Consider the following 23,905-nt stretch of genomic DNA (forward strand, 5'->3'; position numbering starts at 1 on the left):
GCGTTGCTCATACTACACTTTCTTTATCTTGAACTCTAATTATAAATTTCTAGTGAGAATAACAAACTTAAGCAATCAACCACACATAATTATTTGAGGAATTTTAATTTTTTTTCGAAAATTAGAAAGCGATTAGAGTGGTGGGTTTTATTTAGGACGAAAATGAAATGGCAGTAACATTTATCTTTTAAAATAATGTAAGAAAGCGATTAGAAGAGCATGAAATTTCAATTATTTCAAATGACAGACTTTGCCCTTTAATTAGGGAGGGGGGGAATCCTTTTGGTTTGCAATTGAGGGCATCTCTTGTCATTTCTGGCCCCTAACACACAGGTCTCGTGTTAGGAGCCTAACATATGAGTTGATCGAGTGGTGGGTCTATCTATCTAGGACGATAATTTTATTTGCTTACGTTTAAAACAAGAGGAAGGTTCCTTATCGTGAAGGCACCTCAAAGCATCGGAGTTTCAGACTTTCAGTAACGCAGCGAGCCGGCGGTTTAATGAGGCACTGCTAGCCGGAGAAGGCTGAGGCGAGGACGGTCGAGGGCCGGCTTTTCGTACGGTTGTCGTCTGGCAAACCAAAGAATCAAAAGCGTCTCTTGTTTCTCCATTCGGACGCACCTCCCAAAACCCTAGGTGTGTGCTTCCTGGAAACCCTATATCACTGGCCACGAGATGCACGATGCGTAGTCGGCATAGTTTTATCGATATGTCGATTTTATTGAGCGTGATTTCCAGATGGTTCAGGTTGACCGGTCTTGGGGATAATCTCGGTGTGAATATGGTTCTTGCGAATTGTTTGATCAGTCGATGAACTTTTTGTGCCTTATGTCTCAGGTTACTGAGGATATCTAGTGTTCTTTCTTTGTATGCATGTTTGTATTTGACGAAATTATGGTTGTTCTGGTGGCATATCTGCTAAGCATTAAAGTGGACATCTTCCTTTTGGCGCTTTATGTTTCTGAATAATTCGCCGTAGGTTGTCTATTGCCTGGCTAGGCTTAATAGCTCTCCTATCGCTTCTTGATCTGGTTTGATCTCTCCATTCCTTAGCTGCTACGCTACAAGTTTCCTTTTGTTTCTTAGGTCCTGCACAGTTGGAGAGAAAGGCTTTAATGGTTGGGGCTGCTCTTTTGTTTCATATTGTTTAGCGATATCAGCTTGTTTTAGGAAAATCTGGTGGTCCTCATGAAATCTTTTTCAAGCTTTTTCCCTCCCTTATCCTTTTGTTTTTTCTGTGTTATAGATGGTAGTTTATTTGCAATGGACATTCTAGTGTATTTCTGAAAAATTTGGAAGCTTGTTTGTACTTACAGATAGGTGTTTGAAGTTTTCCCCCGTTAATGATGACAAAATTGCATATTCAAACTTGGACTAAATTATGTTTCGAACCTCTAAGAACGGGAGAAATTTTCTTGCTTCCGAGGTGATGCCAAGCTTGTGAAAAAGCGTACAAAAAATTAGCATAATCACCTGCCCATTCATGAAGGTTGGATGAATAAGGCTTCTAACGTGTGATTCTAGTGAAGCATATCATGCTGTATTATTTTATCTAGATGTAGGTATCACTAAAAGTACCTTTCAGGACTGTGATCATGACATCAGTACCTTTCACTTTTTGTCTTTGTGTTGGTTGTTCACCCAGACTGGATTATGTAAGAATAAAAGATGAGCAGAACATTTTGATCTTCATTTGGTTCTTCACCAAGATTGGATTATGCAATAATAAAAACGAAGTGGAATGGAAACTCATTCCAGCAGTCTGCAAGTTTTTCAAAATTCTCACACTTTATGATGCTTCTTCAGGACTGTGATCATGACATCAGTAAATTTTAGGTATTGTCTGTCCAATCATGGATGAAGACCGTTTTTTTAAAATCTATTTGATGAAGAAGATGCTGGATGCATATCTAACTGCATATACTCAGATGTGACCTCCCCTGAAGTGGATGAGGGGAAAATCTAGTTAAGGTAATTGTGTAGATCTTTGATTGATCTTGTTGCACGACATAACCAAGTCTTTGTTTATGATAGATGCAAGGCGCTTGGACAATCAGGAGCTTTCTGCATGTTCATAGGGAGGTTGAATGGGGAGTGGGAGATGTCTGGTTGGATGTGTGGGTGTTTTGGAAAAAGAGCTTTAACATCTCCACGAGGAGCAAAAAAGAGGATGAATTTGCTCAAATTTTATTGCAAACCTATTGTTTTTGGAGCATCTTGGAGTATATTAACACTGGAGCTTGTGGAGCATTAACCACATCAAGGAGTGCTCCTGGTTTGGTTTTTTAGTTTTGGTTTTGGTTTGGTTTGGTTGGTTTGGTTTCTTTTGCAGAAAAAAGAGAGTTCATAATCTTGCTATATTGAGTCATTAACACTTTTTTTCTCCTTAGTACATCTTATGCTTGCAGGGGAATATGGATGCTGGACTAAAATATTTCATTCTTCTTGCAGATACATAATATTGTTCAGTTTCCCTGTAGCAAAATGAGTGGTCGTTCATCTCGAACAATATATGTTGGCAATTTGCCAGGTGATATCCGAGAGTGGGAAATTGAAGATCTTTTCTACAAGGTTCTGTTTGATTAACTCGTGTTATTTCATTAATTGAGAGATGCTTACGTTTTCTTCATTTGTGTGTCATCTTAATTATAATTTCATTTTTTTTCTTCTGTAAAGTCATTTAGGACTTTCACCATACAATCCTTGTTGTTTATGTGAAAATTCTTTTGTATTAAACTTAGGCGTTACACCCATCAAATAGAATTGCTCTTTTCTTTCGTTAATTCCCTTCTCTTTGTGAGGCATTTGGGAGCTGACCTGCTTGCCCTTTATATATTTATATTTGTCTGACTATTTTTCTTATCATTGGTCTTTTATATTTTTGTCACTTGGCAGCATTACATAATGTTGCTTAATTCTTCTTGCTACTTTGGTAATTATAGGTAATATCCCTGTTGAGGGTACAAGACAAATTCGTTTTTATTAACTATGTAGGACTAGATATTGTTGGGACTATGCAATTGTAATCATTCTATTTTGTGTGCTATATTGGGTTCTTGGTTATCTGATTCTTGTGGATTGCATGATTTAGTTGGTTAAGAATAACATATCAAATGTGTTTATGGCATTACCAATTGACCAGAACCTTCTCCTACCAAGCTATTATTATTATTTTTTTTGGCATTGATTTCTTCTCTCTTTACTTTACCTTGTCCAGAGATGGCCCATATATGCTGTGACTAAACATGGGTGTATCTGATTATTATCTGTCGTGGCTGGTATTGTCTATATTTTGAAATATCATGGTGTAAATAGTATAATAGTGTCTTATAACCAACCAGCAATATCTGCAATGTATTGCAGTATTTTCAACATGTATACTGCAACATTGTTGTTATAGTCTCTTATGCTCTGCTAACTTGGAGGATATTTCTTCTGTTTTGATGTATTTTAAGTTTGTGATTGCAACAGTTCTTGCCTTCTTGTTTATTTTCTTTTTGAGAAAATTATGATTCTCCATTTGCAATTTTTGCAAAAAGACTACAATCTATTTTGTCCCATCGTTCTCCCTTGTTGTGTCAGCAACCTTGTCAGCAAGGTTTCTATGGCAGTTTTCTAATTACCAGCTCTGCTGGAATCCTCTTTCTGGGAAAATTCAGATGTTTTAGACCTGATGAATTATAAAAAAATAAAAAAAATTATCAGATGATAGGTTTAGTACTTTTCTTGCAACAGTATGCAAAACCATGGACAAAATTTTCTAAAATCGAAAATGTAACAAAGAATGAAATATAGGCCTAAAAATATGGGAAAAGTTTTTTTTGAAAAATTTTGGGAATTTATCAGAAACATTTAAGGATAATATTTTGGAAATATTGAAAACCTTGAAAATCCTTTTTGGCAATATCTTTAAAATATCATGATATTTTGCCCACATAATTGTCTGGGCATCTGGCTTCACATTGGCAATAATATGGCAAAGTTGTCAACATCTCGGTGATAATGGTAGCTACACATTATCGGATGATATTTTTTGTCTGAGAACTTCTAAATTCCTGAAGAAAGCCATTTCTTGGTAGGAAAAATCTTCAATAGAAACCCTGCCAAGAAATTATAGAAAATGATGTTGGTGACTATGCTGTGCATCTTCTGCCACATTCTTTTCTGGCATGGCAAAAAAATGTTAGTGCCAGTTTGATCATGGCAGTATTTTTACTTAACAAACTTGATCCATGCCTTTCAGTTGTGCAGAAAGTTTTTGAAAAAATCAAGTACTACCACATAGTACATACAATTTAAGAATCTAAATATTCAGGTTTTAAGTTCGCTTGATGGTGCTTGGCAGATTGAATTGGACTATGAAAATTGAAAAGCAAGCATAACATTAACATCTATCTTGGGTTGTTGGATATCTGTTTGTGTCTTATGACACTATTTAAAATAATATTTTATGGTTTGACCTTGTTCTTTGGTTGGTGGGCAAGTTAGATTTGTAACCTGTCATGTATGTAAACCGGTCAATTTTGCTTTTTATTGTAGTTTTATTCATTTGACGTTAGCTGTCAAATGCTCTTATTATGAGTTAATAAAATGTCACTTGTGAGTTTCTTTCCTGTTTTTCCAATTATGTTTATAGAGAAATTTGAAAACTTTAGAACTCCAACATGATATGGTATATAGTTTTATACAGATTGGTTGCTTGAAGCAAGCCAAAGTAACTGTAACAAAAGTGAAAAGGTCTGCAGAGTTGCGACATGCTGAAATACTAGTATATGCTATTGATATAGATATACTACCATGAAATTTGTTACCGTATTGGAAACTCCTTCTGATTCTAAGGTTAGATTTGCTTTCATGAAAGAACATGGCTTTGGCTGAGGAGTGGATCATGTCTGTTGTAAATTTTTCTGATATTGAGGGTGGGACTTTGAGTGTGTTCCCTTCAACTTGTTTGTGATCAGCTGCTTTCCTTCTAGGTTTGTATGTTGCTATTTTCTCCTTCTAGGAATTCGACTTTGGTTACATGTTTGATGTTTTTCTTTGCTTGAAAATTTCTTGTGAATATAAAGAAAGTATCCTAAGAATTTATTTGTTTTATGTGTTAATATTCTGTTTTCGCTCTTCCCATGTCATATGAAAGTGTATTTCTAAATGAGACGTTTGCTGTCATTTCTACGTTTGCTGCATTGTCTCACAAAATTTCAGTCTATATTTTTCGTTTGTGCTTCCCAAAAGTTGTTGGTAAACTTGCTTGTTATTGATAGATGAACCTTGTCTTCATGAATTGCAGTATGGTCCCGTAGTGGACATTGAATTGAAGAATCCTCCTCGCCCTCCTGGCTATTGTTTTGTGGAGGTATCTTTCTCCCAAAGCTTGTTAATTGATGTGGTTGTAAATGTGCTGTGACCCTAAGTGTTTGTTGCTTTTAGTATCCAATTTTAACCAATAGCTGTTACATAACTTCTCTTGCAGTTTGAGAGTGCTCGTGATGCAGAAGATGCTATCAAGGGACGAGATGGATATAACTTTGATGGTTGTCGCTTACGTGTAAGGAATTTTATAACCTAGTTTGTGATCCTCAGTATCGATGCTCTTGTGTGCTTATGATGCTAGTGCTGCAGGTTGAGCTTGCTCATGGAGGTAGGGGAATGTCATCTTCAAGTGATCGTCGCGGTGGCTATGGTAGTGGTGGTGGCGGTGGCGGCGGAGGCGGCGGCCGTTATGGAGTTTCCCGACGTTCAGAGTACCGTGGTATGCTCCTCTATTATCTAGTGATTTGATAAATCATGTCATACTTAGCAACTTTTCATTTTGGGAGTTCTATCTTATGTTCCTTTACAGTAGTAGTCTTCACAATCACTTGTCTTTGTTTTTTTCCCTCAGCTTTACTTTTTTGTACTTGACTGTAGTTATTGTACGTGGACTGCCTTCATCAGCTTCATGGCAAGATTTAAAGGTATTTGCAGCTCCTTTTTCTTTATAGAGATAGAAGATTGATTTTTGAGCCTCAACATTTTCCTTGTTTCTCCCCAGGATCACATGAGAAAGGCTGGGGATGTTTGCTTTGCTCAAGTTTTCCGTGATGGGGATGGTAAGTGTGTTCAGTGCTTCATGCATGTATTGTCTGTAGCTGAGCTTTGTTCAAATGCATATTGTTTGACAAAGATGTATTGACATCCCTACCTGTCCAAAGTCTTCCTGGTTAGCTTGCCAGCAATGAGGAAGGTAAAGGTAAAACATTAGTTTCGCTGTGTTCGCTACTGCCTCTAAAGGCCAAATTCAAGGAAAACCCTAGTCTGAGGGATAAAAAAAAAGGTTAGTAGGAAATGCTTATCTTCTAGGGGGCCCGGTGATGGGCATAGGTGAGCATGGTCTATGTGGGAGGAGATTGTTTTTCTTCTCTAACCCTTATTGCCTCACATGAGCAAACTCAAGGGAGAACCTAGCCTCCAAAGGGAGAAAAAAATTTAAAGTAGGAGAAAAAGGAAATGCTTACCTTCTTTTAGGTCCTCTTGGGATGATCCTAGGTGGGCTTGGTCTGTGTGGAGGAGATTAGGGGTGGAGAGCAGAGGTTTCCTCAAAGAGGATTTTTGAGGATTTGGAAATCGCCTCTCTCTGTCTCTCTCTCTGGCCAGGCAACCATTTGATGGTCATCAATTACGGCCTGGCATCTTCTTGGCTCCAATTTCCTTCACACTGAGCAAGCTCTGGTCCTCCTCCTGTGATTCAATACTTGCTAGCTCGTCGATAGGCCTCCTTTGTAATGCCCCAAATAATGCAAATGGATGAGACATTTGGGTCAGGTTGGACTTGGGCTACCTGCCATGCCTTTCAGACCAGATGAGGTCCATATGCCCAGGTTGAGCCCGAGTCAGTCTGTTCAGCACCGATCTACCACGTCTGCAGTTTTATTTGCTGCTTGATTTGACTCAATGTTATCCGTATTGTACCGTATAGTTTTAGAAAACCTATACGGTATGCTTACGATACACGATACACTCGTGTATTGTAAGTGTATCGTCTGGACGATACACCCTTGTATCATACGATACGGGGAAAAACACAAAAAAGGGGCTTGACGGTCCTTTTTTTGCATTATGTTTTAAAGTTTAAAGCCTCTCTCTCTTCTTGTGTCTAAAGACTCCAAGAGACGTGGGAGGGAGAGATTTTGCCATTTTTCATCAAAAATCACTGACGATTCATCGATTTGGGAGATCTTATCGTTGAGTCATGAAAGATGATAGCTATATGTTTTGAGCTTATGAAATTGTGATGCTTAAGACTCCAAGTCCTAAGACTCTAAGTCTTAAGATTCTACAAAATTTTCAAGTTTAAAATCGTGATGGATGTTTATTATGTTATTTTGAATATCTGATTTCTTATTTTTGAATGTGTTGTTGATACACATGAATGTTCCTTATGTATGATTATCTTTTTTATATTGAATACATTTTTCTTGATTTCTGTTTTTTTGTTTATTTTTTGGATCTTTTACGATTTTCTCTATTTTTTTTATTTTTAATATTTTTTTAAAATTTTAAAATTAATTTTACGATATGCTACGCTATGTTTGCGATACGTTATGATATGGCGTATAGGTTGGCCCGACCAATGCGCGTTACACTACACCTTTTACAACATTGATTTGACTAGCTCATTTTGTGTATGTTGCTCGCCCTTTTTGTATGAAGTGCAATGATATCCTAAAGTTACATGCTATAAGAAGGGTGTGAAACTGTGAATATTAATTTTGTTTGCGTGAATTTCATTACACTAAGGCAGAAACATTGGGTGCACAAGCTCCTTTGGTGGTTTTTATTGGTGAAGGTTGGAATTTGGTCCCCAACTATTGCTTAAAAAAGTGGTTCGTCAGCCTCGGACATGTCCTATGTGCAGTTACACACTTTCAAGGACTTGACAACTTGTGTCATGTCCTGCTTCTATGTCTCTGATTTCGATGGAAGTGGAAAAATATTGAATTGTCCATCCCCTTGCACAGAGATTCTAGGGAAGGTGGTCATCAGTTGCTGGAAATTTGCTTAATGCCTTGGCAACCTTCCTGATGCTCTGTGTCTGTCAAACACCATGTCTGCAGACTCTCATGCACTCATCTGTAACCATGTCACACAGTTTGTCTATAGGTGGCCTAAGAATATCCGAAAAAGAAGTCTATTTATAGACACATGGACAGGAAATCCAACATGGTAGATACTTATTCACTTGTGGTAATGTCTTTTCTACAGTGATGCCGACTACAGTGATGCCCTGTTTTGACTCCTATTATAAATGCTGTTCTTGAGACCTAACATAAGGTGTATCATGCCAGTAGTTTTGATAGTAACATTGATGCATGACTGGTGACTGAATGTGTGTTTGCATATTTCCAGGAACCATGGGCCTGGTGGACTACACTAATTCTGAGGACATGAAATATGCGGTATACACACTTTTATTGAAATTCTTTGGCTTATAATGATTCTCCATATATTCTCGTATTAAATGTATGAATTCATCATTTCATTCTTTCATCCAGATACGGAAACTTGATGACACTGAGTTTCGAAATCCGTTTGCACGATCTTATATCCGGGTAAATTTTTTCCAGACATGGTGAAAGTGTTGTTGAAATAGGTTTGGTATGCACCCCTATGTCATAATTTGTCCATGAAATTCTCAAATGTTATGGAGCAGGTTAAATGTTATGAAAAGAGTGCATCAAGGAGCCGCAGCCCAAGTAAAGACCGTGGAAGGAGTCGGAGTAGGAGCCGCAGCAGAAGCCGAAGTCCAAGACGAGAAAGAAGCCTAAGGCATGGGGCATTCCTACATATTCAAATCCTCTTTTCAAGACATACTATTAACTTTGTTGTAGAAAAATATTGGTGCTAAGTGATATGTTTTCCTTCCATTTGCAGCAAATCTCCACAACGGTCTGCCTCAAGGTCACCATCAAAACCAGGTCCTTCCAGATCGGCTTCCCCTGTGAGGGCATCTAGGTAACTTTCTGTCACTTGGTTTTTTAGTTTGTTTCTGCAATGGTTTGTTCACTTGCCTGGTATGTTTCACAATATAGGTCACGGTCCAGATCTTTATCCCGAAGTCCTGTAAGTTTTGAATTTGATAGTTTTAAATGAATTTTGCCATTATAATGCTAATAATTTTGCATCCTCTTGTGACTAACTACTTTTCTCGTCTTTCAGGCATAGACATATCCAAAGTTGACCTTTTGCTAGATGTGCTCTATTGTCTGCTGCAGGGACACTCCATGTTTTTGTTTTCAGTTATGACAGTACAGATGCTTTATGATTTTCTTTCTTTGATCAGCTTAGTGATCAAATTTTCCGTTTGTCCTTAGTATTGTTGGACTGATAAATTAGTGCCCAGTTGATATCTGTTATGTGCGTTCTTATCTGTTCCTCTACCGGTGCTTTTACATGTCAAAATGTCTGTGTCCGTGCTTTTTGTTCTGCTTGGATGAATCTAGTCAACTTGCTCCTTTTCTTTGGATCTGCTCTGGGCTTTGAGCTCTTCCTAGGACATCTTCCGCTACCGTAGTGTTTATTTGGAAGGGGGCTCCGGTAGTTGTTGAGATCAGTTCTGGTTTTCGTGTTCTACCTACTTGAGAAAGCCCAGATGGGGTTAGCGGTAGCTTTTGTGCACCTGGATAGGAGGTCTGATTGACGGCCTCCAAGTTCAAGAAGGCGAAGAGTGCAAGTCAATGTTTGGACCACAGAGCACATCTCTGTCTTCTTGACTTGGTAGGAGTTAGCTTAGCCTACTTAAGATTGACCCTACGGTAGCTCATTTTTTTCTTTGGAGCTGTTTCATTATAGGTGGCATTCATCTATAATGAGTCTAAACTGATCAGCTTGTCTCCATTGTGGGAGCGATACTCTGTTTAATGAGGCGATTCGTTCCTCCATTTCAAGGTGCACTGAGTTGCAAGAGACATGGTCACAGGGTGGAAGTGTTGCTTATGTTTAGTTAAGGCAAATCTCTGTTTATGTCGTTTTTTTAAAGAAAAAACGTATTAATTGTGTAGTGGTGGACTTAAGTTCGCGTCAATTGGCACATATCTCTCGAACATTGTACCATTTTTGGACGGCGACTTAAAGGGGACGTGCCGGAGCCTGTGCTTCTACGAGCAGGTTGGAATACCCTGGTGTAGTTGCTTTCCTGGACCCTTGTATGGCTTGGGTACATGAAAAGTGATGCATACCTCTGATTCCTATTCTAGTCTAGGACAATCCACCTATGTAGGCGCATGTAGCTCTTGAGTAGTTGGTAACTTCTGGACCAAATGCTGCAATAGTCAACCATGGTTCAAGAGGTAGTTTGGTCGTCGCTGTAACCTGTCTCGGGGCCTTACAACAAACCAAAATGAAGGCTTCTTCAGGATGCCTGAGATCCTCTTAGTTATTTCAGAATACAACTAGCTTTGGTCTTGGGCGACGAATGACTTTCGCATATTTCCAGCACTATATTCCCATTTGGTCGTCAAACAGAAAAATGTTTTTATTTTGTCATTAATGCAAAAAGTCCCTTGGAGGTAGAGGGAATAAAAAAGGTCTTCATGCTTCTTTTTCGAATATGGATTGTTAAGCTCTTGTTCACTCATACTTAAGCATGCTTTCATAAGTTTACTTTTTCATTGGATATAGTGTGGTTCTTCATAACCGAGCCGAACCCACTTATACAGAACCGCTTGACGGTGAGCCGAGCTTAGTTCGAAACGAATTTCTAGTGCGAGTTCGCGGAGGCAACCCAGGTTGCTCCTGAAGAAAAAGGAGAGCGTATTTTTTAAACAATTTTTCTATTATTACATTACACATTATTTTTGCATTAAAATATAAAAAATCCTACTCTGCTACAGAAAGTAGAAACCAGTCAAGCACTAAAGGAAGAGACTGATGAGGATATGGGATCGCTTATTTTAATGTCTTACGACCGTTGCTTCTTCAACAAGGTTCTGCATGTATTGCAAAATTTTGATAGTTTTATTAGTTCAGTTCTTATTGTGTCTCCCATTTAGTCGGAGCAGCCCTTTGGATAAAAGTTCAATTTTCAGATTCCTGGTATATGGATAAAAAACCAGGAAAAAAGTAAAACAGACCTTTTCTAAAAAACCGAAGGGCAAACAGGTATTCTGAAAACCAGACAATGTTCTGGACTTCAAAGAAAGGGGCGTCTCTCTCCGTGACGAACTGGTGTTGGAAGCGTCTTCCCTCCTCCTCTGTGTGTAGCAGCGGGCGAGGTTGAAAACATGGAGGACGAGTGGACCATCGTCATCGGTCGCCGATCCAAAGGCCGTTCCAGGAAGCCCAGGCCCTCCTTGCCCAAAACCACAGCCCCGTGTCGTGGCCTCTATCCTCATCAACCGCCACTGCATTCTGACGACGACGACGACCACCTCGGCGAATCACTCCTCCTCACCCGGAAGGTCGAGGCCTCCATCAAGAAGCTCCAAGAATCGTCCTTCTTCTCTGCCTTCCTGGATCAGCTTCAGTCCCCACCCTTCCGGACCAAACTCGACCAAGTTCTGGGTTCTCACCCTCTGATCAAGATGGTCGTGTATGGCATCGGCAGCATCGCGTCCTGCGAGCGTGCTCGCCTCCAGTTTGCATTCGCTGTCCTCCTCCGCCGTGCTTTGGGCTTCGTCGCTGGCATCGAGGTCTTCGACCCCGTCATCTCTCCCGTCGAGTCGAAGGTTATGGAGTCCTTTGACTTCTCGATGATCCCAACTGATGAGCAAGGCCGGAGGGTCGCCCACGAGCCCACCTTGTTCTTCATGCCGCACTGTGAAGCGGTTCTGTACAACAATCTCTTGGAAGCGAATTGGGGATCCCCGTTATTGAAGAGAATCGTTGTTTTGGGGAACAGTTTCAGTGGTTACGAACAATTCGTTTCGGAATTTAGAGGGGCGCACATTGCCGGCTCGACGAATTACATCATAGGGGTGAGGGAGCACACTGAAGAGATTGAGGTCAAGGTGGATGAGGAATTTTTCTTGCCGTTCCACGACACCAGTTGGCATTTCTTCGAACTGGGTTCTGATTCGGAGTTGCCTATAGGAGTTTGAGATAATAGGTCGACTGACAGAGTTGCTGGGCATACTTCGGAAAAGTTTTCGCATTTCATTGAGCTGAATTTCTGTTGGGAGTTCTAATTTGTAGATGAGAAGTTAATGGGGTGATAACTCGACGACATTTACCGAAAAAAGATTAAATTTATTGTAAATGTTTCAGAAATTGTGGGAGGACTAGTTCAAGGTTGGTCATCGCATATATTTTTGGTTATCCTATAGAACAGTTGATGCATGTTCTGAACATATGGAACAATGTACGGACGGGGAGTATGGAATTGCAGTTTGGGATCTTCATATTCTTGTCCAAGATATTGAAGGTCATGTTAGGCATCTCATGATCTTTATTGGAAAAGAAAAAATACCTGAGGAAAAGTATGGTTTCTCATGATAACCTCTATTATAATTTGCTGTCGTATCATCTACTAGGACTGCTGTTATGTTAATTAACGCTGGCATACGAAAATGGCATTGAAAAATCTATACTTGGTGCATCTTAGTTCTCGTACTTCAGTTTACATTCGAAATAGTGTTTTCCTCCGGCTTTGTATTCACATAATTTGCTCTCTTGTGCCTATAATTTGTCTTTTTCTTTGGTGAGATTAAGATATAAGGTTCCTTAGGTGGAACTTGTCAAGCTGTTAATGTGACTCACGAGTAATGGCATTGACATTCTGTAATAGAAACAGAAGCTGCTCGAATAGGCACCATTGTTAAGGGAAAAACAACCGTTTCGTTGATAGTCTCAGCAAGCTGTGCGCTGCCAAAATGAGTTGAGATGTAGTCGTAAATCTCTTTGAAGATAACTGAGGCATGGCATTGTACAGGGGAAGATCTGTTAGACCATCGTGAAATTCGATCTGCATTGAATATAGTTAATCTTTTCACTGCCGTTGTTTTGACATCATGGAGTTGTTCTCTATCCTGCCATGGCCAACAACATTGTGTTCATCTTGTGTGATCTGCATCTTTGGTTGTTTTTTGCAACAGTACAACAGCTCTCTGTTCAAGCAGGCTTTCTTAGGTCTATTTTTTTGTCTGTCAAATTTTGCAGTTCTCTAAGGAGAGTTGGATATTAGTAGCAAGATTGCACAAATTTCTTCACATTGAACATTTCGCCGGATGTGCTCTGGCTTGTAGCGACCTGTGGAGAACTCGGGCAGAAGTAGAACCGATATCTAGACTAGGACAGGTTGAAAACAAGCTGGATTCATGTAGGTGGCAATGCGTTGCAGACAAACGGAGCTTGTAGATATTAGGTTGAAATTCCACATGATGGCCTATTATTCACTTGACTGCTTCAGTATATTGTTATAAGAATGAACATTTTTGTTTTAAATAATTTTATATTATACATCTGAAATTTTGAATGGGCAGATGTCAGAAAAGCTGCTTGTCTGGGTCTTTTTAGCTTTGGTTGTTTGCTTTTTGCAACTTTAGTTGGCTTGTGCCGGTCATGCCATGAAAGAAGATTGGCACTGCGTATGTTGGATGGTCTCTCACAAATTTCACGAATACATCCAAGCAGAAGCAGAAACAAAATCAGATTTTGTTTTCAGATATTCAAGGTTTACCAAAACACTGTACTCTTTGAGAAAATAAAATTGAAAAATTAGGAAAAAAAAAAGATTTCAGAATTTGCAACCAAGCAAGTTCCGGGTGTTTGTTTTCCTGAAATTGTTTATTTTTGTTTGCGAAAGTAAATGGGAAACTTGCTGGCAGCCATTTACAGACACAAAGAGCTTTGTTGGCTTCACATGTTTGGATAATGTTACCGTAGATTATCAGTTACAATTAGGTCGTCTGATTTAGAAAGTGAACAGTACCCATCCAAGCAACTCATCGTTTGGCCCTTGAAAGGGCTCGCTTGGCTTGGCCAGCAAGCTTAGCCTAGTCGAACAAATAAGCTGAATATGAGCAACGATTGGTTGTCTAGACTTGTTCATACAGGATTTTAATGAACTCATGTTCCGCTAATGCTTGGTTGAACAATTAAGCAAGGGCAACGGCTCAAACAAGTTCTTCAATCTTGAACTGTTGAGCCCTAAAAAGCTTGGTTGACTCTTCAGTTTGTTTACCAGACATACGGAATATGAGTGGCAAGCCTAGCCGTAGATACGGTGGGTTTATAGCAAATTCCACACAAGATCACTTGTTGGTATCAAACTCACTGGAGTCACATGTTTCGATGGAAACAATTATAAGGGTATTATACCAAGAGAACGAAGTTGTATCGGTTTACATGCAAATGAGAATGTAACAAACTCTGTCTTACAGTATATTCTCCATGGAAATACTTTTATTGTTGGCATAAATATAGGTAATTTACTTATTCAAGGCCTAGCAATATTGTGTTCAGCTCGTGGTGAGATCTCCTCCCCTTCAAAACCAGGTTGGCTACCTGGAACTCCAAGGTTCAGCAGTGTCTCTTCCCATTTCCTGGCAGGACCCTTCCACGAAAAATCCTGAGCCATGCAATTCTGGATCATCTCCTCATGAGCAGGTGTCCTGTAGATGGCCAATGACCTCCTCACTGAGTTTGCAAGCGCCCTTATATCTGCTGGGTCAACAGCCTCACACTGGAAAAACAGTAAACAACAGAAACTTAGTTGGAGAATCACAATGAACTAATGGCAGCTTGTATATGCACCAATTGGTTTGATGATAGTTATAACTTACATTGACATTGAAGGGACCCATCTGGAATCCTGTGAACCCATCTCTAATAGTGTCGGCCAGTCCTCCGGTTGTTGCAGCATTGCACACCTTATCATAAGAAAATATTGAGCAGTCAGATTCTTTTGCACCATTCATCAGACAATTTAGATTATACATTTATACATATGCACGCAAGTAACTTCATGCTTTGAGTATCAATGTTAAGAAAACATATCATTTTATTGAGACTGAAGTTCAATTCTGACAAGAATGAGCTTATTCATAGTGACTGGAAAAGAACTAAATCTGTAATCATACCGTTCCATATTTCATTCCTTGTAGCTGGACAAGGCCGCAAGGTTCAAATCTACTGGGAATCAAAAGAAAGTCAGCTGCTGCTAGCATCTTATGGGCTAAGGCAGCATTAAATTTGGCTATTCCTCTAGCGTTTTGTGGGTACGTGGACCCCAACTGTTCAATCTGATTCTCCATGTGTTTCTTCCCGGTTCCCTGCACAGAGCACCGTATTGTTATGAATGAAAACACACATCTACGTAGACACATTTATTTGTATTGATAATTCTGTTTTAACAGGGAAGTTAAGTCATAATCACAAAAATGGAAATGGTATCGGAAAACTGCATTCAAGATGATAGATGAAGCCAAGATGAGAGAAATTCACAATTTCACTACATACAAGAGCAACTAACTGAAGGTTCTCTCCGATAAATTCTGGCACAGCAGCTACCAAAATGTCAGAACCTTTCTGCTCCTCTAGCCTACCAATGAATGCAAACAACGGGATGTTTCGGTCCACTGGTAGTCCGAGAGCTGCTTGAAGTGCTTCTTTCAACACAGGCTTTGCCTTGAGGACCTGCGAGCTTGATGTTAGCAATGGAGACAAACATTCTTTGGTTGCTAATTCATGAATGATTTTTTTTGCATAAGCAAACTCACTGTTGTAGCATCGTAGTTGACATCAATATACTTGTCTGTCTCGGGATTCCACTCGTTTACGTCCATTCCATTCACTATGCCTGTTATCCCAGTTCTGCAAATGACCTTATCCAATTCCACCCCTTTAGATGACCCGGACGTCAGTTCCTGTGCATAGTATGGGCTCACTGTTAGAACCTTGTCCGCTTCCAGAATTCCAGCCTGCATCCAATTGATCTTCCTGCCAGCCACAGGCCTGGAATACCTGCAAGGATCACATACAGATGTTAGGAATATGCCTCTGCCCTTCATAGATTTTAGTTGCTGGGTGTTCAAGCAGAGACTTGTAACGGACGTACCCATCTGTGAACTCAAAAGAACTCCTGAAGTAGTCAGGCAGATTCAGAAGTTCAAAGTCAGGGGCCGCAAACCGACCTTGGTAGGAAATATTGTGGATGCAAAATGCGACCTAGAATTAGAAAATGATCCGAAGTCAATGAGAATGTTCCATTTATTTGAATGTCTTTAACTACAAGAAAGATTGGTACCTTGGCATTTTGGTACATTCCTCTTGATTTATACATGCTTTTCAGGTAGCAAGGAAGCAGAGAAGTGTGCCAGTCGTTGGCAATGAATGCAACATCTTCTCCTGGTTTTGCAGTATAATTCAAACTATTATTGATGGCATAGATCGAACTGGTAGCAACTTAAGTCAAAAGAAAGAAAAAGAGAATACCATATGGACCAGAAAAATATTGATTGCTATTCAGATTGAGCACTCTTGGTGCTTCCAATGCTGCCTGCACAGCAGAGTCACAAGGTCAGAACTTTCCTTTCTTTCTTGTGTACAACAACTGCCTACGGATCCCATGGACAGCATATATTGCAAAAGCCAAGAAGTGTTACGGCACAAAAAGAACGAGGAACCACATCCCATGCAAGGATGTAACAAGAAATATGAAAGAATGATAAGTCGTGCTATGATAAAGCATGCTAATAGGTTATATGGGTATGATGATGATAAAAAATAATGTCTGCAAATGCTACCATGAAAGGGCTAGATTGTGGAGAATTCACCTGGCACAACAAGCTGAACCTTAGCTGGTTATCTTGATAATCCACTCCCGTCGTAGGGCCATATAGCTTGCCAGCAGTTATACCCCAAACCTGGAATTCAAAGAACTCAATTTTTAGTTTCAACCAGAAATTCTATCATTTGAAGCACAAAATGTAAGCCAGATTTCTAAGAACCAGATCCTGGTGGCTTGCTCTTTCTTTGATATATAAAGAGGAATATACGATCAAGCTCTTATGAACTAGACCTTAACATGATAGACCCTCATTAGTGGCAGATCCTAACATTGTGCATCATTCGATCCGTAGTGCTAGTTGCAGACTGAAAATTTTATGTACATTGGTTTAACTTTTTGAAGTGGTAAGAGAAAACACTCAAAGAAAAATCAAACTCGTCTTTTTGATAACGCACTCAAAGAAAAATCAAACTCGTGTTTTTGTCATACCGCCAAAAGCTGAGCCCTTTCTATAAAATTTTTCCTATAAATTTGATTATAGAGAAAGGCAAAACTGTGATGGGTGGAGCCTCTAGGCAGTAGTGAAGCCGCAAGTTTGAGGTTTTAACAATGAATGCTTGCATGCTACCAACCAAGTAACTATCAAATTTTTTCTTGTAAAAGAAGAAGATTCAGAAAGAATGTGACAAACCTTAGCAAGGAACCATGGGTGATCAACAAAAACACGATCAACTCCTCTCTTATGACAGTGGAAAAAACGTACAGTTTCAGTTCTGTCTCCCACGTTCACCTGCACTTTTACAGACTCCGAGTTATTACAACATTCATGCATAATTTCTAGCTACATTCTATGTTGGAAGTGGGAAAAAAATATATTATTAAATAATATTTACAGGAATGCTGTTCAAACTTTAAAATACCTGGACCAATACATTGGTATCCCATGCATCACTGTACTGATCATAGCGAGGAGAGATCGTCATTACACGGTGACCCCTTGCCTACAGGAAAGCCATGAATTCAGGCCTTAGTTTAGTACAGTTCACACCCAAAAAGGCAAATTGATGAAATGTTTTAAACATGGTCACAAAATGCCAGACTAAGCTACATCATGGCAAGAAAAATCTCCTGATATCAACAATCCTTTAATTAATCTCGGAAATGTTTCCCATAAATTTGCCACATAGGCTCTCAGTCGACATTCTTTCTCTTGCAATTTACAGGGAGGTTCACAAAGGAAAAATGACTCTCTTTTCTGTTTTCATCCGAAGGATAGAATATATGAATTTGGTATAAATAAGATATCTCCGCTGAAAAACTAACAGTAAGATATGTATTTGAGGGACAGAGCCAAAGTAGATTTTCAAAAAAATAAAAGGTAGGTAAAAGATTTCCCTGAAGCCTACTGGATTTTTCAGAAAAGAAGACTGACCCCTAAGAAGAACTAGCCATTGTGTTTTCCTCTTCTTCTTTTGCATGCAAAATTTGGAGCCAACTTTTGTCCTAAACTAGTAAACTTACAGCCATTGCAGGTGGGAGCCCTCCTAAGACATCACCAAGTCCTCCAGTTTTACTCCATGGCGACACCTCTGCTGACACAAACACCAAACTCATTCCTCCACTGCACTCAATCACACTTTTAGATCTTCTGCTCTCCTGCTTAGATGCTGTTTTGGCCACATGGCCTTGAATCGCTAAGGCATCGCTCTGTGAGTTCGTAACACTGAAAGATCTCAACCCACTGTAGGATTTCAGCTTCTGCCTGTGAAGATGCGGCCTTCTGTGAACAGCAGCATTATTTGCAGATGGGACTACCTTTGAGTTACAGGCACCAACGCAGTTGAAATAGGAGGCACCTGATATCAGGGGCGCAGCATTCAATGTTGCCATTCGAGCTTTCTAGCCGACTCTGTAACAGCAGGGACCGAGAGACTAAGTTCAGCTGCAGAAAATCAGACATTCTTAATAAGAAGTTGAATGAGAATTTGAATGCTATGAAGCCAAGTACACAATTTTCCGGTAATCAGAAAAATTCTCGATGTAGAAATGAATCACCATGAGAAATTAATCAACTGTATATTATGATAAAACTACGGTTTCCCAAAACATGCAATATTGGCAGAATGGCATAGCCAATGAGTTATATGAGCAAAGAAATTCAAAATGTTCATCTTCATGTCAATTCAGTTATTGCATTTTTCAATTTCTTACTCGTCACCGACATGAAAAATTTTAATAAGAGATCCTTGATGAACATGGAGGTGGAAAAGGAACACCAATACTTCATAGATCATGCAAAGAGACCAAAAGAAGTCAAGAGGAAACAAACAAGAAAAAAGAATTATCACTACCAACTTCATCAAATTCAAGCACTTGAATGCAGAAAGGAAAAAAAAAAAAAAACAAGAAATGGCATCACAGCAAATGAAAGAAGGGAAAGGAGAACTAATCCTCCTCACTTTGTTTCTTCCTTTTGGAGATGAACAGAAAGAGAAGGAAATGCCAGGAAGGATGAAGATCGGACTGTGACAAACTCCACTATTTGTAGCAGAGTAGTGGACCATGACAGTGTCGTCACGTTGGAGATGAACCACCCAGGCCATGCACTGCAACGCTTTCTCACAAAGCTAACAACTGCTGAAACGCTTGCTTAGTAATGCTGGGTTTGCTTTATGCTTTAAGTTGTAACCAACCTGCCTTGTTCTGATATTTCTCGTTCGGGAAATGGCTGAATCTGCCTGAATCGGAGGATTCGAATCGGATCAGTTTATTGAATCAGTGGTGAACTGATTCAAATCGTTGCTGATTCAAGACCTTATGTCAGCTTTTAACCATTTCAACATCTCTAATCTTTGCATATTTTCCATTTCTTAAAAATGGGTTTGATATAATCTTTTGGATTGGCAATTGATTCAACTAAAATGGTGAATTGGGTAGTTCACCGAATAGGGAGATCCATCGATTCAGTTGATGAACCGACTCTTTTGCAACCCTGGTTATGACAAATTTGACAAGAAACTCTCTCTCTCTCTTTCTCTCTTTTTTGGATCGTGAAGCCGTTGCAAATGGTTCCGTGTTCAGTTCCACTACAATAAGAACACAAGGCAGCTCTTAACATTTCATTTTCAAAACTAAATAAGGACACGAATTTAACATCTGCCACCCTGAGAAACCGAAAATTTTTAGTTGCGTTTATTTTAATATTATTCTATCACTAAATTGCCTTTTTAACGTTTTAGATAACATCTTTTGTTTCTCACGTTAAGGAGAGAAGATTACTTCAAACTTTTATTTAACAGGGTTTAACGAAAAAATGGCATTCCTTAAGAAAATTACAAGAGGTGGTCTCCTTTTTATAATCGTAGGTAAAGGGATTTAAAGAGAAAAAAAAAAAAAAACTTTGGTGGCCAATCCAAGCAAGATTTGCAGTTCGATCCATGGTAGCAGCAACTTAACCCGATCAAGGTCAAGTGAGGCTTCCATAAGGTGCTCAAAACAAGTATGAATAAGATCCAGATCCAGATCCAGATCAAAGCCCGAGAGATATTCACTTCTCAGCAACGGAAGTCTTTGTCAAAAGTATCTGGGCGTTGGTTCGAGAACTCCAACTTTGCCGGCCAAACTTAGTGCCTGAATTCTTAAGAAGGAAAAAGCAACCAGACATATAGCAGACAGAATCAAAGCACCCATGTCCATTGGTTGGGCGTTGTTGGATCCAACCCCATTTTGGATTTGGTGGAACCTGTTTTAGTTTGGCAAAAAATAAATCAACTCATGGATAATGTTCGGGTCGGACACACCAGATCCAACATGCTTATAGGGTATATGGAAACTCATAACAGGCCCAGGTTCGATCTTGGTCCTGGTTGAGATCCAAAGTGGATCTCATTTTGGTGGGCCGGACTATAAACTCTTTGAAATTTTGTAGTTCGATAGATTCCTCATCTAAAGTTTAGAAAGACATAATAGGAGGTAGGTAAGGCATGCTGGAGCTCCCAACCAATGCCATGGCCTCATCTTTCCCACATGTACTGGTACTTCAAAATTCAGCAAGCTCAATGGTTGGATTTGCTTGTTGATCATGTTAGGAACATAGCACTTGAGCTGTTGTAACTAGGGGTGGGCAATGGCCCACACTGGGCCCAAGACATCCAGGACTTGCCCAACATGGTTATAACTTACAGCCAACCGCCCCCCTGGTCATGTCCGAGCCTGCCCGGGTCGTGTCTGGGTTCGAGTTGGCGAGATTCTTCAAAAAAAAAAAAAAAAAGTCATCCCAGTTAGAACACTGACATTGATCCAAGTTGATCTGCAATTTGCAGCTTGAGCCCAGTTCTATGTGCTGGAAGAGCAAAACGTGAATAAAATCACTTTCTTAAAGAGATCCAAAATCTCCACCGTCCAATTTGATGATGGATGGTCCAACAATCACGCTTCAATATTTAGCTAGGTGCAACAAGGGCCGACAAGAGCATATGCTGCTGAAACAGAAAGGAACTAAAGAGACCGTTCTATATACATGTGTAAATTAATCTGTAAACTATGCCATTTGGAAAGTCACATGCCATTTTTAAACTATGCATAAAGTCGAACTAAAAACTTTAAATTATTTTCTTTTAATATTTTTAAGACCACGACACGTGAACCACCTAATCAATTTGTGAGATTGAATTTCTCTCAATCATTTTATAACTTATCATGTTCCAAGAAATCAATGGATGTTTTTTGTGGAAGGGATTGTATTATTTAGGAACTCTATTTTTTAGATTCGACAAACATAAAATCTTGCATTTATGTATGTAATTGAATCAGATTTTTCTATTAGACTTCAGTTGGATATCAAACTTGGATCCATATTCGGGTGCCAAACTGCAATACTCAATTCAAATAGAATTAGTAATTTGGATCCATATTTCTCAAGCAAATCCGGTTAGATCCATTAAAAAAAGAAGTAATACCTGATCCATTTATATCCACAAGATTTAGAGATTCCAACAGTCCAGAGGCTAAACTCCATCACAAGTGAATTTTGGATTTTCTTATGATGTATTCGAGATCTGTAGAAATCTTGCTGTATGTAATTAAAAGTAAAATTTAATACTGCCATTAACTCGAAATTAACTTAGATTTTAAGCTTGAGTTGCGTCATAAAGAGAAAGATCACATGATGTACTTGGAAATCTGTGAACGAAGCAAGAAACCCCTTTGACCTCTTTCAGTTTTATTTTCCAAAATTAATTATTTATGAAGGTGACATGTGTTGTGGCCTTGAAAATGCTTATCAAGATTGGACTTGTGCTGCAGGCTTTACTGTCATTTTAATTAACAAAATTAATTATCTTCGACTTCTATATAGTGACAGCTAAAATACTACGAAAGATATCCCATTCTAGGCCCCATAACATGCCACAAACCTTAAAAACTTACTTTCTTAGAAGACACTCATTCACTTCGTCAATATATATATATATATATATATATATATATATATATATATATATATATATATATACATATGTATAGAGAGAGAGAGAGAGAGAGAGAGAGAGAGAGAGAAAGAGGGGTAATAGGAAGGATATGTCCGACTTGCAAATGCCAATATTTTTTGAAGGTGAGACATAACTAAACAATTTATTTTTATTAATAGAATATGTATGCTTTTTCCTCTTGAAATTAGAGCACATTGTTCATGAAATACAATAAGATCACAAAAAAAAAAAATGAAATAGCATTATATTTGCCTTTGCTTCTTAGTCAAAAAACAGAGTCACAGTCTTTTAACTTTGTAAAACCCAAAGGTTAATTGACCTCTGCATGCTTTGGCTTATGCAAGGATATGAACTTTTTCTTGGTTTCAACTCTCACCACTTTGCGAAAACCCGACATAAAATATCAAATACTACATAACCCTGTCCTTCTTGAGTCTAAAAAGCCGCGGTCTCGATTTCCAGTGGTTATATTTAAAGGTCGTTTGGCATTAGGGACACTGAAACACTAGAATTAGTGTCTTATGAATATGCTCTAACTTTTTATTCATGTAATGCTTCGAGAGTGTCCCTGCTACCAAACGGCCCTTTAGTTTTTCTGTCCTTTGGTTGCCTTGAGCACTTCAAATTCTTACCCATCACCTCTTCTCTACCATATTCATTCATTCCTTTTAGCTAACACAAAAGCCTCTAGAACCCTTGACTGAAAGGTGGCTCCAAAGGGCAGATGGAGGTACAGAACACTTTGTTACAAAGTGGCTTGATATATAAGGTTAAAGCAAGATGTACTTCTTCGCAATGTTCACGTTCATCACTGAATATGACACTCCAACTAATTCATCAGTACCTTTGTCCGCTTGTGGAAGAAAACAAACAGAGAAAAACTTGTGCAGTTGGGTGATTGCATTACGTTACTTAAGCGTTTTTGAAAGCTCAAAGGACAAAGGCAGGGGGTTTTACAGATACTGAATTACGGCGGTGGTGGCGAGCAAGTGAAGTTTTAGTCTCTCTCTCTCTGTCTCTCTCTCTATATATATATATATATATATATATTATAAAAAGCCAAGATGCGTTGTTTCTGTGGTTTTTTGAGGGTTTAATATTGTGAGGAGGTGGCTTGGAAACGGGTGAAAAGCATCTGTCTTTTTGGCTTTAAGTGTAAGAGAAGTGCAGGACTGTTTGATTGTTAATCACGCGTGCGGCGCTTGAGACAAAAGAGCGCCCACAGGAAAAAGGGAAAACCAGGTTTCTCAAACTTGGTTGAACGGAGGACGCAACCCAAAGGAAAAAAAAAAAAAAAAAAGTTGGTTTTCGTTCATGAATCGACTTAGAAAATTGGAGCACGTTTCCGGGCAATAATTTTACTATTTAACAATTTAGACCCAAAAGTTTGGACAAATTCAGGGAGCGTCTTTGCTGCTCGTTCTACTGAAGAGGATCTACCTTGCTTTCTCGAAAGTAGAGAGGAAAAAAAATGCACAACTACCTGTCAATGTGATCCGTTTGCCTCGTGTTGAAACAGTAAATATGAATCGTCATATTTCTGCACGCACATCAATAATTGAGAGCTGAGGAAGACGGAGGAAAGTTGGGAGCAGGCTACCTAACTTGACTTGCACTAAACAATCCAAGCGGCATGTTTGAATTAAGGATCATATGTAAGTAATAAGTGCAAGGTTCTCTGTTTAATTATGTTCACAAATTTCTTTCTT

At 39.1% G+C, this 23,905-nt stretch overlaps 3 protein-coding genes across 7 annotated transcripts; 2 read left to right on the plus strand and 1 right to left on the minus strand.

Annotated features, from left to right (window-relative positions):
- Positions 1 to 416: 416 nt before the first annotated feature.
- On the plus strand, positions 417 to 9,397 carry LOC116263038 (serine/arginine-rich splicing factor SR34A-like). Of its 5 annotated transcripts, none has more exons than XM_050079871.1 (15): positions 417 to 638; positions 1,809 to 1,973; positions 2,037 to 2,277; positions 2,454 to 2,573; positions 5,293 to 5,358; positions 5,476 to 5,550; positions 5,625 to 5,754; positions 5,913 to 5,959; positions 6,037 to 6,094; positions 8,391 to 8,440; positions 8,537 to 8,593; positions 8,695 to 8,810; positions 8,916 to 8,996; positions 9,074 to 9,104; positions 9,201 to 9,397. In XM_050079871.1, exons 4-15 carry the CDS (start codon positions 2,487 to 2,489, stop codon positions 9,204 to 9,206), a joined length of 804 nt encoding a protein of 267 aa, XP_049935828.1. In that variant the 5' UTR covers positions 417 to 638; positions 1,809 to 1,973; positions 2,037 to 2,277; positions 2,454 to 2,486; the 3' UTR covers positions 9,207 to 9,397. The 5 variants fall into 5 exon arrangements, with proteins under 5 accessions (XP_049935828.1, XP_049935829.1, XP_049935830.1 ...); XM_050079872.1 differs by having other exon boundaries at positions 1,839 to 1,973; XM_050079873.1 differs by lacking the exon at positions 2,037 to 2,277.
- Positions 9,398 to 9,542: 145 nt separating this feature from the next.
- Positions 9,543 to 12,282, plus strand: LOC116263037 (protein SENSITIVITY TO RED LIGHT REDUCED 1). The gene has a single exon (XM_031642608.2). It carries the CDS (start codon positions 11,264 to 11,266, stop codon positions 12,077 to 12,079), a length of 816 nt encoding a protein of 271 aa, XP_031498468.1. The 5' UTR covers positions 9,543 to 11,263; the 3' UTR covers positions 12,080 to 12,282.
- A 1,983-nt stretch (positions 12,283 to 14,265) lies between these two features.
- LOC116261982 (granule-bound starch synthase 1b, chloroplastic/amyloplastic-like) lies at positions 14,266 to 19,311 on the minus strand. The gene is made up of 13 exons (XM_031640954.2): positions 19,167 to 19,311; positions 18,229 to 18,649; positions 17,628 to 17,708; positions 17,399 to 17,497; positions 16,754 to 16,843; positions 16,413 to 16,476; positions 16,225 to 16,325; positions 16,036 to 16,145; positions 15,698 to 15,941; positions 15,438 to 15,614; positions 15,059 to 15,250; positions 14,762 to 14,848; positions 14,266 to 14,661 (listed from the first exon to the last, which is right to left on the minus strand). Exons 2-13 carry the CDS (start codon positions 18,595 to 18,597, stop codon positions 14,416 to 14,418), a joined length of 1,860 nt encoding a protein of 619 aa, XP_031496814.1. The 5' UTR covers positions 18,598 to 18,649; positions 19,167 to 19,311; the 3' UTR covers positions 14,266 to 14,415.
- Between the last annotated feature and the right edge of the window lie 4,594 nt (positions 19,312 to 23,905).

Source organism: Nymphaea colorata, chromosome 10, assembly GCF_008831285.2.
Source record: "Nymphaea colorata isolate Beijing-Zhang1983 chromosome 10, ASM883128v2, whole genome shotgun sequence".
Classification (NCBI taxonomy): Eukaryota; Viridiplantae; Streptophyta; class Magnoliopsida; order Nymphaeales; family Nymphaeaceae; genus Nymphaea; species Nymphaea colorata.

Bases quoted from the DNA above. Each gene is read 5' to 3' on its own strand.
- LOC116263038 (XM_050079871.1), top strand. From the start codon at position 2,487: ATGAGTGGTCGTTCATCTCGAACAATATATGTTGGCAATTTGCCAGGT. The intron at 2,574-5,292 runs GTTCTGTTTGAT...CATGAATTGCAG, and splicing joins TTGAAGATCTTTTCTACAAG to TATGGTCCCGTAGTGGACAT. The intron at 8,594-8,694 runs GTAAATTTTTTC...GTTATGGAGCAG, and splicing joins TTGCACGATCTTATATCCGG to GTTAAATGTTATGAAAAGAG.
- LOC116263037 (XM_031642608.2), top strand. From the start codon at position 11,264: ATGGAGGACGAGTGGACCATCGTCATCGGTCGCCGATCCAAAGGCCGT.
- LOC116261982 (XM_031640954.2), bottom strand. From the start codon at position 18,597: ATGGCAACATTGAATGCTGCGCCCCTGATATCAGGTGCCTCCTATTTC. The intron at 16,844-17,398 runs GTTTGTCACATT...TTTGAATTCCAG, and splicing joins ACCCATGGTTCCTTGCTAAG to GTTTGGGGTATAACTGCTGG. The intron at 14,849-15,058 runs GTATGATTACAG...TCTTATGATAAG, and splicing joins AAGGAATGAAATATGGAACG to GTGTGCAATGCTGCAACAAC.